This window comes from Perissodus microlepis, chromosome 20, assembly GCF_051167445.1.
Source record: "Perissodus microlepis isolate ML-2025 ecotype Zambia chromosome 20, ASM5116744v1, whole genome shotgun sequence".
Lineage (NCBI taxonomy): Eukaryota > Metazoa > Chordata > Actinopteri > Cichliformes > Cichlidae > Perissodus > Perissodus microlepis.
Genome location: NC_140480.1, coordinates 19,022,505 through 19,034,748, shown reverse-complemented (window position 1 = coordinate 19,034,748; position 12,244 = coordinate 19,022,505). Strand labels below are relative to the sequence as shown.

Here is a 12,244-nt window from a genome sequence, read left to right as displayed (position 1 = left end):
GCACCACCCCTCCCAGCTTAGCCACAAACCACACCCCACCACCACACATTTTACAAAAATTACAGTTGATATGTCGTTGCTTTTTTCCCCAATCTTCTTCCATTGATGAATATTCTGAATGTTTAGTGCTAAAGGGTTTTTTTTAGAAGATTGTAAAGTGTTGCTTCTTTTTCTCCTGTGATGCAGGTCCATGTGTGGCAGGAATAGTGGGCTACAAGATGCCAAGATACTGTCTATTTGGAGATACCGTCAACACAGCCTCTAGAATGGAATCAACCAGCCTGCGTATGTGCAGCTAGTCCCAGTATACACTAGCACACACAATATAGCACAATGTAGTGGACATGAAATGAAACTAAATAGACTGTATGTGTTGTATTGGAATTTGGTACCAAAAACAGCTTTCTTGGATCTTTCTTGCACAAATATACAAATACAAATCTGGAAAATCTTAAATCTTTACATGATTTTAATGTCTGTTGATTTTAATTTTTCTTTATGCCAGCTCAGAAAATCCACATCAGTTCAGAAGCATACCTGGCTCTGATCAAAGACAATGCTTATGAGCTGCAGCTTCGTGGAGAGATTGAGATTAAGGTAAAATAATTTCCAGCTATGCCATAATATGTTATCATTAATATTATTTTATTTATTTTAAGAATGTTCCAAATTTAAATTAAAAGACAAAAAAGTGAAATTTGGTGGAAATTTTATGTTTGTTAAAGAGTCTTTAGTCCAAGTTTTTATAAAACATTTTCTTACTTCATGTTCAACACAAGTCTACTTTAAGAGATTTCTTAAAATTTCCACATATACACAAACAATATGCAGTGCTTAGTTTTCATTTTGTTTTTTTTGGTGAACAGTACCTTGTCATTGCTCCTTTTTCACGCGCGGTCTTCTCCTGCCAGGGTAAGGGCAAAATGTATACATACTGGCTGATTGGCCACAAGAACTACAGCGTGCAGAATGACAGTCTGGTTTGCCACTGGAATCCCAACATGGCCAGAAAGAAGAAAATGTTAGCAGGGAGCCAGGTATCTGTGAGCAATGTGAGTTAAAGTGCTTTAATATTCTGAATATGTTCCATTAGAGAAGCATCCGTGCATGTCCTCCAGCTTTTGTCCTACATAGTTTAACACTGAGCCTTAAATGTTTGTTCTGCTGTGAATAGCACTGTAGTCATTCATTTGTTGTATATAAACAGGTTCATACTAATTTGTTCCCATTATTTCTGTATTACATCTTCCCTGACCAACTGTAGGTGTCTATAAATTTACATTTTCATCAATTTATTACAATTTTGTTTTGATATTTTTATGTTTGTGTTCTGTATGTATATGTTTTACTGCAATTGTGTCGCGTGGGTATTACACCAATTAACCCACAGTGTAACCACCAAGCTAATGAAAACTGGTTCTCAAAAGCATGTTACAATCTCGTTCCAGATGTTAGCATTATTTTCTCATTGACTTATGGTAAATATACCATTAATATACAGTGCTTTTCTACTCTGAGCACTCAACGTGCTTTACACAACTTGCCTCATTCACCCATTCACACCCATTTGCTTAAGCACTTTTTCTAAGCTCTTTCCTATTCCAATGCAACACATCTTCCAGTGTGTGTCAGTGTTCTCCATCCATCCAACCATCCATCTTTTTCTTATCCAATTCAGGTTCACAGTTAGGCTGGAGCCTATCCCAGCTATTATAGATCAAGAAGAGGGGTACACCCACCTCTGATGAAGTTTCACAAGTGTCAGCTTTGCTTTTATACATAGATATAAAAATATGGATATGTACTCATAAAAAATCATAATTATAATATTTCTGAGTAAAAAACCGAATTGAATCAAATCAAATTAGAGTCGCATCAGCAGAAGAAGGGGGTGGAAACAGAAGGGGATGCGGATCCGGTTCAGCAGCTGCAGTAACTATAGCCATGCTTGGAACATGCTCCGGAACCTCCTCTTCGGGGCTGAGACTGCCCGGCTCCCGACATCCAGCTTCAGGAGCTCCCTTAGAGACCCTGGCCGTGCTGCCAGGTGATCGTTGGCCAGGGTCACCGCCAGATCCAAGGGCTGGTGGCAGCAGACCCACTCTGCCATTCCTGCTGGGAGCCCCTCCATGAATTGTTCCAGGACCACCATATTCACTAACTGGGCCTCCTCTTTTGTGGGAGGTACCTTTGTCTGGCTCTCGGACTGGTTCTACGTGTTTTTTATGGGTGGCCACTGGCTGCTCCCAGTGCATAATAGCAAGCTCCACCACCATTTGTGCTAGTGCCTCCACCAGTTGTGCAGGTCACATATCCGTCATCACGCAGATTCGCTTTGGGCACCACTGGAGCACTAAGGACCTCACACACAGCCAGAGGGTCACGGTGAAGTACGGTTTCTTTTATTACTGTTTTGCACACAAACACTTTGGCACATGCAGGCCGGCAGTATCCGGCTTCCCAACTCATCTCTGGTGCTACTTCCTGCTCACTGCTTACCTTCCCTCTTCAGGTCCTGGCACCTGCTGAAATAGGAGAGGTAGAGGGAGATCATGGCTCAAGAGTTGGGAGTTCGCCTTGTAATTGGAAGGTTGCCGGTTCGAGCCCTGGTTTGGACAGTCTCGGTCGTTGTGTCCTTGGGCAAGACACTTCACCTGTTGCCTACTGGTGGTGGTCAGAAGGCCTGGTGGCGCCAGTGTTCGGCAGCCTCGCCTCTGTCAGTGTGCCCCAGGGCAGCTGTGGCTACAATGTAGCTTGCCGTCACCAGTGTGTGTGGATGACTGGATGTGTAAAGTGCTTTGGGGTCCTTAGGGACTAGTAAAGCACTATACAAATACAGGCCATTTACACAATTACTGCCCGGTGTGATGACGGCCTTCCCTGGGCCTGCCTCCTTAGCCCATGTTTAACATCAGAATAGAATCTTAATCTAAAGACCTCATACTGTTGCACCAATAGAACAGAACCCTTTCTACTTTTCAGATTAGGCTTCAGACTTTCCTTGTTGATAAAGCATATAGCCAGGGCTGAATCCTTGCTTAGCTCGATACACTGACTGTTTCTTTTTTGCTCACCCTTTTTCACTCATTGTGCCCCACTCTTCATCTCCCCCACTCTTAATTGTTATTCATCTCTGGCTCTCCATATTAACCAACTCGGCTCCCTCTCCTCACACTCTGAGCCTGGTTCTGCTGGACGTTTCTTCCTGTTAAAAGGGAGTTTTTCCTTCCCACTGTCACCAAAGCGCTTGCTCATAGGGGATCATATGATTCTTGGCATTTTCTCTGTTTTCTCTGTGTTATTGTAGAGTCTTGACCTTACAATATGAAGCGCCTTGAGGCAACTGTTGTTGTAATTTGGCACTGCATCAATACATTTTAATTGAATTGTATTGACTAGCTAAAAAGCTTCAAAAAACGCATTGAACTGAATGCATTTATGAGAGCAAAAACATTTAACATAATTTTATTTACTGACACTTATATGACACAGATAGTGTAGCTCTATCATCTAATAGCAAGTACATGATTCACCTCATAGTCAGTATTGCTGCCAGTAGCAGTCTGGTGCAATGAATTAATATATCCCCACAGCACCATAATCACAAACATACTTTTAATGTTATTTTTTCTTGTCTACATTGCATTTTGTACGCATTATAAATTGATCAGAAAATTACCCAACCTTGTTATTCACAATTCGGTGGTTTTAATGTGGAAAAAGAGTGTTACAGGCAGATTACAGAAAACAGTGCTAATGTTTAGTATATACTGGGACTAATGGGAACATAAAATATGAGAGTGGGACAGTTATATGATTGGTCATATGGTATTCTTGTAACCCTCTTCCGGTGTTATGTTAATAAAAACAACTAAACTAAAACTGACTATGATGAATAACAATCATATGGAAAAGCTATGTATCTTTTCTAATATGAATGTACCTTCCATGTGTACTTATGCCAGTCATCAGTGACAGTGCAGAGTCTGACCGAGAAGGCTACCACTCCAGTGTCTCTTCTCATGAACCAAACTTCGCCACAGCCACCGAAAGACAAACCTGGCAAGAGAATGGCAGCTCAGATGGAGACCTACAGCAGCAGCTGCAGTACCCTTGGCTCCATGATTGGAGGACTGCAGGGAGGAGATAAGAGTCCTCAACCCAGCCAGCATAGCAGTGGACTCAAACTTGATCTGGTTCCTGTCTCCAACCAGCATGTGTAGCCAATAACTCTGCCAGCATAAATTAACCTAAGAGAATCTGAGAAATTAGTTTGTTGCAGGTAGCGCTTTAACAGCTAAAAGACATAGTTAGTTGTCACCTGACATAAAAAAATTTCAACTCATACTAATTTCCTTCCTGAACTTTTGAGTTGGAAAGTCTCACTCATACCAAGTATTACAAAGAAAGTTCGACATTCTGTCATCAGACACACGCCAACAGTGTCAATCAGGCCAAGCAGACACACAAAGGTGGTTATCTATGGAGAGAATTTTGGCTCAAAAGGGTTATAAATGCATACGTTATCATCCACAGCAACAGCTTATTTAAACTATATATATCAACCTTCACAGGGTACTGTGTAGTGTCTGTAATTGGTAAATCTATGTTTTCCAGTAGAGTTCTGTTTAGAAGAAGGCCAGATGACAGCAAGATCTTGAACGCAGCTTACATTTGTGAGTCTGTGTGAAGCTGGCAGCATGAAATTCGTCCCCACGTGGGCATGTGACCTGTGTTATTTGTGCACTCGTATTTAAGGTTGTAAGTGAGAAGGATGTTACATGTAGTTTAGACATCTAGATGCACGGAAAGCTTTTTGAAAGTGAAAATCGTGTGAAGTTGAACTTCATAAATTATGTGTAAATGATCCGTAGTTATTCATGTTTAGGTGCATGCATTTGCAAAATTGTTTACATGTGGTTAAATTGCTTTGTATTTGTGTGTGGATTGAACATTTTTGTAAATCTTTATTAACATACCATACACATTTTTAACCCTTTTGAGTCCAATTTCTTTCCAAAGTTATTGGCTCAGAGTATTTAGGCTTGATATTGAAAATGGCCCCAGAACCAGGCTCCTGGCAAGGGACTGGACTCAGTCTCAAGTGTCCCTTAGAGGCAGTGGGCAAGAGTGGGTATTCTTGCTTTCTCCCAGTAGACAAAAGGTTTGTTTTCTTATGCTGAATAACAGTTCAGAGTACTCAACTTTCTTGGAGTTGCTGGGTGGGGTTCTGGATGATGCCACACTTCGTATCGACAGACTTCAACAGTCATGTGGACAATGACAGCTAGATCTGGAGGGGTGTGATCAGGTGGAACAGCCAGCCTGATCTGGACAAGAGAAATGTCCTGCCATTGGACTTTTGTTGGGTGGTGGGAGTTAAAGAGTAGGCGCTTGGCTTGTGTGTGGGTTTCTGGTAAACTTCAATGTTGAGGCTTTCATCCTCGTCAGTGAGCACAACACTGTCCAGGAATGGTAACCCATTATCCTTTGTATCCTCCTCCCTAAACTTTGTTTTTAACCACTGAGTTGATGTGATCAGTGAAGGTTTCTACTTCTTAGGTTTTGATTTTGACTTAATATGAAGAAGAACTTTTTAGATATTCCTTGTGTTGTGTTGTGTGGGCCTCTGTGTTTGTAGGTTTATGTCCTTGTGTTCTGTGAACAACTTTGTCTAATACATTCCAGACCATTATTGTTTGTACAGCTTATTAAAAACAATGGATGTTTCATTAATGTGGTAGGTCTTAGATAGAATTAATGTCATTTTACAGTACTGTACAAAGGTCTTGAGCCACCCTTTTTCTCTTGATGTTTTGAAAATTGGGAATAGGTGCAGCGATGTGCAAACAGACATGGAAATATAGTACACAACACAAAAAAAGAGTCTGTGCAAATCTAACAAGCTCTAAAGTCAAAACTTGATATGGTCCTGGGTTTTGGTCCAGTTTTGAGGGGTTTTTGTTACTGAAGTCTTGTTATTTGATGTTCTGTTTGTTTGTTTGTTTTAGATTTTTATACTCCTTTATATCGTGACTCCTCTTTTTTAGTTCTTGCTTATTTACATTTGTATTCTGGTTGGTTTATTTTAGTGTAGTTATTTTTAGCTTTCTCTGTGGATAAGGTGCTTGACACTGTGTTGATTTTCTGAAGCCCCAACATTTAGAAACACTCCCCTGGAGTCTCCCCTGGCACTGCCCCTAAACCCACAGCCCCATCCTTCTCCTGCAGCTGAGCCACAGACCACACCACGTCACACACATTTAGTCTTTTTTATTTAAATTGGGGATATTGCTTTACATCAGTTCTAGTGAACTATGTAATGGGATCTCCTGAAGCAGTGCCCCTGCACTCCATTCCTGCAAAGAGTGTGGCGAAGGTGCTCTTTCATGTAATTACCCAAGTCGGCATCCCAAAAAAGATACTGTCTGACCAGGGCATTCATGTCTCCCACACTAAAAGAACTGTATGAATTACTGGGCATTAAAGATGTTTGCATCAGCATCTATCACCCTCAGATTGACAGGCTGGTCGAGCAGCTGAATAAGATTTCAAAGTCCATGATTCAGAAGTTCATTTACGAGGATGAGCACAACTGGGATTGCTGGTTAGACCCTCGGTTGTTTGCATTTGGGTAGGTTCCCCCTTGATCTACTGTTTGGCAGGAAGACACAGGGTGTGTTGACCCTAATTATTAAAAACTGGGAGGAAGGCCCAAGCCCAGCTAAGAGCAAAATTCAATAGGTCCTGGACGGGAGAGCAAAACTACACACAATGTTATCACAAGAGAATTTGCAACACATGGACAACAGAGGGTCTAGGATCAGGCAATACTGCTTCCTTCTTTGAGCTCAAAGGTACTTTCCAAGTGGCAAGGACCCTTCGTAGTGACACAATGAATGGGTGACACTGACTATGAGATGGTAGTGTCGGACAGAGGAGGAGCCACACAATGTTGTATGTTGCCCAGTCGTATGACACTGACAGAGCACCATTTTAACATGGGACCTGGCATGACGATGAGTTCACAGCCCTACAGGTTACCTGAGCATGAGATGAAAATAGTTCAGAAAGAAATAATAATAATGTATACTTTATTGATCCCTGTGGGGAAATTCCTCTCTGCATTTAACCCATTCACTCAGTGAAGCAGTGGGCAGCCACTGGGCGCCTGGGGAGCAGTGTGTAGGGACGGTACCTTGCTCAGGGGTACCTCAGGGTAGCCATTCAGTGGATTTGAACCCCTGACCTTACAGTGGTGCCACCACTCTACCTACTGAGCTATCCCTGCCCCCAATGGCTGAAAGACTGAAAATGAGAAAAATAGAAGAGTCACAGAGAGTGTGGTGTAGCCCCAAGATGGGTCTCTACGGTTCTGTGTTGACTACCATGAATAAAGTGTCTCAGTTATCCCACGCCCTGGGTCGATGAGCTCCTGGGCCAGTTGGGTACTGCTCATTTTTTCACGACACTGGATTTAACTAATGGCTACAGGCAGATTCCCTTGTCTCCAGAGTCTATGGAAAAAATTGCCTTCTTGGATGAATTTGATTGGCTAATCAGTCTTCAGAAGAGGCCAGGCTGTCTAGAGGCTAGACAGCTGCGAAAACATCACTAACACTGCAACAATGTGTACTTGTGGGGTCTTTGGTGTCACAAATGATAACAGTTTAAGTCAAAATTAGAAATTTTCATCACTCCATGAGAACTATTGCCACTGATTTTCAGTCCTGTTCTTGTTTAATTCAGCGTACCTCAGCCTTTTCCCCTTGTTTCCATTCCTAAACAATGGCTTCCTGACAGCTGCTAGGACCAGAGACCGGCAGCATATTTGTACTGGCACGCACTGGGGCTGCGGTGGCTGAAGCATTTGCAGGGCGTTGGTTGAGTGCCTGTGTGGGTATACGTTGAGCAGCCATCAGTGTGGGACCTGGGTGTTGTTGTTGGTGGTGGTTGTATAGATGGTGTTTAAGGCCTGAGGCCTGGGTGCTGACTGACGCATAGCATTCGGCATGTTCTGGAAGTGCTGAGGGCGCACTTCCAGAACTTCCAGCTGGGCCAGCTGTTTGGCAGAGAACGCAGCACAGTTCTGAGCCTGTCGGATAGCTGCCATGAGGGTGGATCAGGCTGGTATGGGTTAAGGACAGGATTGGGCACAGCTCGGACAGTGGCCATCTTTTGCATGTACTGGTTGGTTAGATGAGCCTGATGCTCCTCTTTCCGCTGAGCAAGGGCCACATACAGTGGCTTTGTAGCCATAATACGTCCATTCATCTCTGTTACAGCTTTAGTGTCCACCTCTGAAGAAGAGAAGCACACAAAGCCAAAGCCTTTGCTGCGGTCACCCTCCATCATCACCTTAGCACTCATTATGGTTCAAAATGAGGAGAATTATAAACAATATGTAGCTTGCCATCACCAGTGTGTGAATGTGTGTGTGGATGGGTGGATGACTGGATGTGTAAAGCGCTTTGGGGTCCTTAGGGGACTAGTGAAGCACTATACAAATACAGGCCATTTTACCATTTACCAATATATGTATAAATATTAAAATATATATAAATATAATTTTTTTTCTTTTTTACTAAGTGTTCTGTTGTTAGTAGACTCAATGGTAGCTCATCCCTTGACTTAGGTACTTTTTTATTGCTTCACTGGTCAGTGTTTAGTAGCTGTATTGGAAAGCACCTGAGCACACAGTGTTACAGACAGGTGAATTCCTTTATTTATAACTATTTAAATGTTTGTGCAGCTTTCCAGCCACCTCGTTAATGCAACACACTCCCCTGTCAGGTCCTGGCATCCTACTGAAATAGGGAAGCATGACCATGTGATGGACAGCAGCTGTGTGGGCCAGCCTCCCCTGACACCACACCCTGAACCCACTGGTCCATCCCTCCCCTGCAACTGAGCCACAAATCACACCCCGCCACAGCGGCTTAACAAATAAAAGTGGCTAATGTCCAAAGAAAAACTTTGAAGAGCTTCAGAAAGACTGGAGAACTGAAGATACTTGTTAGTTGTTGTTTTTTAAAGAATGAACGTCTGGATTCTTAGATGCAAAGTATGAAAAATGAGGTGGCTAAAAACTTTTGCACAGTACTGCACATAAAAAGAGAGTAATGCTGAATGACTGAATTCCCTTCAGCAGCCAATATGTATCATCCTGGTGGTACAATCTCCATTACTTTGATTGCAGCCAACTTCTGCTCTGGCTTGGCAACAAAAGCATGTTTAAATGCATACATCCTGCGCTCCAGGTCATAGGGTGCTGGAGCCCACCCTAGCTGCCATTGGGTGAGAGGCAGGCTATACACTGGACAGGTGGCCATTCTGTCATAGGGCTAACATACAGAGATGGTCAACCATTTACACTCCCATTCACACCTATAGCCAATTTAGTTAACTTAACCTTACTAACTGCATATCACTGGGAGCAAGCCAGAGTACCTGAAGAGAACCCACAGTCAACTGGTGGGAAAGAGAGAGACTGAAGTCCCCCCGGCTTACCTCCCATCACCTGAGAGAGGGTAAACACCCAGCCTTTAATGATTAAAATGATGTAGAGTGTCATAATATGTGCTTTTGCTAATAGTAAATCATCTTTATTCTTAATGAAAGATAAGGAATATAATTATGATTCATATGTTGAATGAGTGCAGTTTGAGTAATGAAAATTATTCTCTGGATTTTGTGTGTGTGGACATGATCCAGCTTCACAGATTAGTGCCTGTGTGTGACTGTAGGAATGTGGAAAAGATCCCAAATGTGTCACCAACCCATCATTATATCTGATTTTGAATAAAAGTAATGCTAATATGTCTTGTAATTGTTGAACATAGAATCATAATTACTACTACTAATGTGATCTTGCTGATAGTTAATCACATTTAATTGCTTAATACTGGAATATAATCAGGTAGAAAGTTAAACAGTATAATGAATAAGAAACTATAGTAATGATTTTAAGACAGGCCTCTCACTGACAGTCTGTGGAGATGGCCTTGGAGGCTGTGTGTGATTGGTGGCGACACTAAGGAGCTAGGAATGTCTGACTTTGAAATGCACGATTTAATTTAAAAAATCGTATTGACTATATTGTAATTGACAAAGACAGTTTGTCAGAGTTTTAAAGAAAAAAGTAAGAAAAAGTATTCATCTGCATTTGAATTAAAAGGGATTATGCTGAGAAGTGAATAAAGTGAATGAAACATGAAGTAACATGTATTCATACATGACTAAGTGTTCATATGTGATTGAATTATTGACAAGTCATGTTAAAGTACAGCATAGAAAAGAAGAAAATGTGAAGATTTTAAAATTTCAAATTTACACTTTGTTTTAAATCATAAATGGTGAAACTGAAATGATGATGAGGTGTGACTGGATATGAGGTGATTGTAAATCAATCCAGACAGGAGAGACGGGGGGGGTTAGGAATTATTCTGTAGTAGTAACACTACAGGAGCAACCAATGTCCACTAATTTAATTTATGATTTTTGACTTTTTCTCTCTCTCTCTCCATTGTTTCTGATTGGAAACAAGAACTGGGCTCCTCTCCTGTTGGATTATATTCACACAGAGATAGGCGCATCGTAGCCATGGCGTGCCCATTTCTCTTCTCCAACCGCTCTCCTCTTAAAGATCAAAACAAAGTCAGCATTAGCTCCGAGTAGGTTGGTTGGATTAGTATAATTCAAATTATTTGATTGCTTGAATATTTGATTATGCTTTTGATTTGCTCCTGCTAAACTGTGTCAATAAAATATCCTGCATTCAAAAAGTTTCTTTTTTTAGAGTAAATTCTTGACCATCTCACACTTCTGTTTAATCCGTTTTCAGTCTGACATTCATTCAGCTGTGTGTAAACTGTAACTTTAATCTCAGCCAAACTGATTTACTCAGGAACAAATAAAACACTGAACACAAAACACTGAGAACCTTCTTGCTGTGATGCCACAGTACTACACAGTACAGCTGGTACTGTGTAGCACTGTATTTTATACTTTTTGCTAAAAAAAATTGGATTTAAAAAATGTACATTTGTAGTTTGCTGAACTTGTTTTGGAAATTTCACAGATTTTAGCCCCAGGAGTCATCGTGGACATGCAGGAACAGTGAAATGTGAAAAGTGTGTGTGATAGGAAACGACTTTAGGATCAATATCAGTTGAGCCTTCAGCTATGAACGTTCATATTGAGTTTCAGCTTGTTGTTTACTTGTCAAACCCAAAGAGCAATGCTGGGGAGGAAATACGTATCCAATATGAAGAACTGGTTCATTCAGTGGCCCCTTGAGGCTGGGGCCCAAATCTTTACCCAGTCAAAATGTGAAATACATAACAATAAAAAATATGTTTAGAAAATTATCTAGGTAGATAGGTAAATAGTTCCCCCTCTTTTTTATGTTATACATTCAAATGATATTAAGGCTTAATATTGGAAGTGATGGCAGCTTTTATTGATGGGTGTCAGGCAGGCCTTATGGAGGCATTATGTCTGTCTACTGGATGTTTTATGCTGATTTAGACATCATATCATGCGTTGTGCAACACAGCCTTGCACCTCTCAATTTTTGTAACATGGTGCGTTGTGCTGTGGCCACCGCAGCTGGCATGAAAACACAAGTGTACAATCCTGTTGGTTTTTGTTACCATTTCAATTATACAACACAGACTCCAGTGCAGAAGCTTAGGTGTTGGAACAGCTGGAAAACTTGAGTTTGTGGAAAACATTTTGCAACAAAACAAAGTCTTGCTTTCTGGTTTTGTCTTTTCTGCTTGTGTAGAAAAGGTTTAGTAAAGTTTATTTATTAAGCACTTTTCACAGACAAGTGGTCATAAAGCACTGTACACAAAAGGCTACAAAAATGATTAACTAAATAAAGACAGTAAAATAAGCATGTAGTTTTAAGTTTTAAGTAAATATTAATTCAATATAACATTCTCAACAGCAAGCCTTTTGTTATAGCTGCTTTTTAAAAGAATCCACAGAGTCAACTAAATGTGGTGGTGGTGACGGTTCCACAGACACGGTACCACAGACTGAAAGGCATCGTCCCCCTGAGTCGTGTACGGGAACAACTAACAAAGTCAACGAGCAGCACTGTATTATGCAAGAAGCTGAGACGCTTATTTGGAGATACTGTCTGAGTGGCGACACCTATCGCTCAGGAGAGTACTGCAGCAGCTGCCTGCAGCTTAACATGCGACTGTGATATGAGGCTTTGACAGTGAGTGAAATG

General features: G+C 41.3%; 1 protein-coding gene and 1 pseudogene across 1 annotated transcript in view; one reads left to right on the top strand and one right to left on the bottom strand.

Moving 5' to 3' along the window:
* The window catches only part of LOC146364399 (uncharacterized), a 39,033-nt gene extending 28,150 nt beyond the window's left edge, over positions 1–10,883 (top strand). Inside the window, exons 6-9 of the mRNA XM_084918084.1 lie at positions 187–285; positions 506–597; positions 912–1,052; positions 3,966–10,883. Coding sequence (XP_084774210.1) covers positions 187–285; positions 506–597; positions 912–1,052; positions 3,966–4,223 — 590 coding nt within the window. The 3' untranslated portion in view covers positions 4,224–10,883. The remainder of the gene's footprint in view (positions 1–186; positions 286–505; positions 598–911; positions 1,053–3,965) is intronic.
* LOC146364400 (polyadenylate-binding protein 1A pseudogene) lies at positions 7,782–8,370 on the bottom strand (annotated as a pseudogene).
* Positions 10,884–12,244: the final 1,361 nt, after the last annotated feature.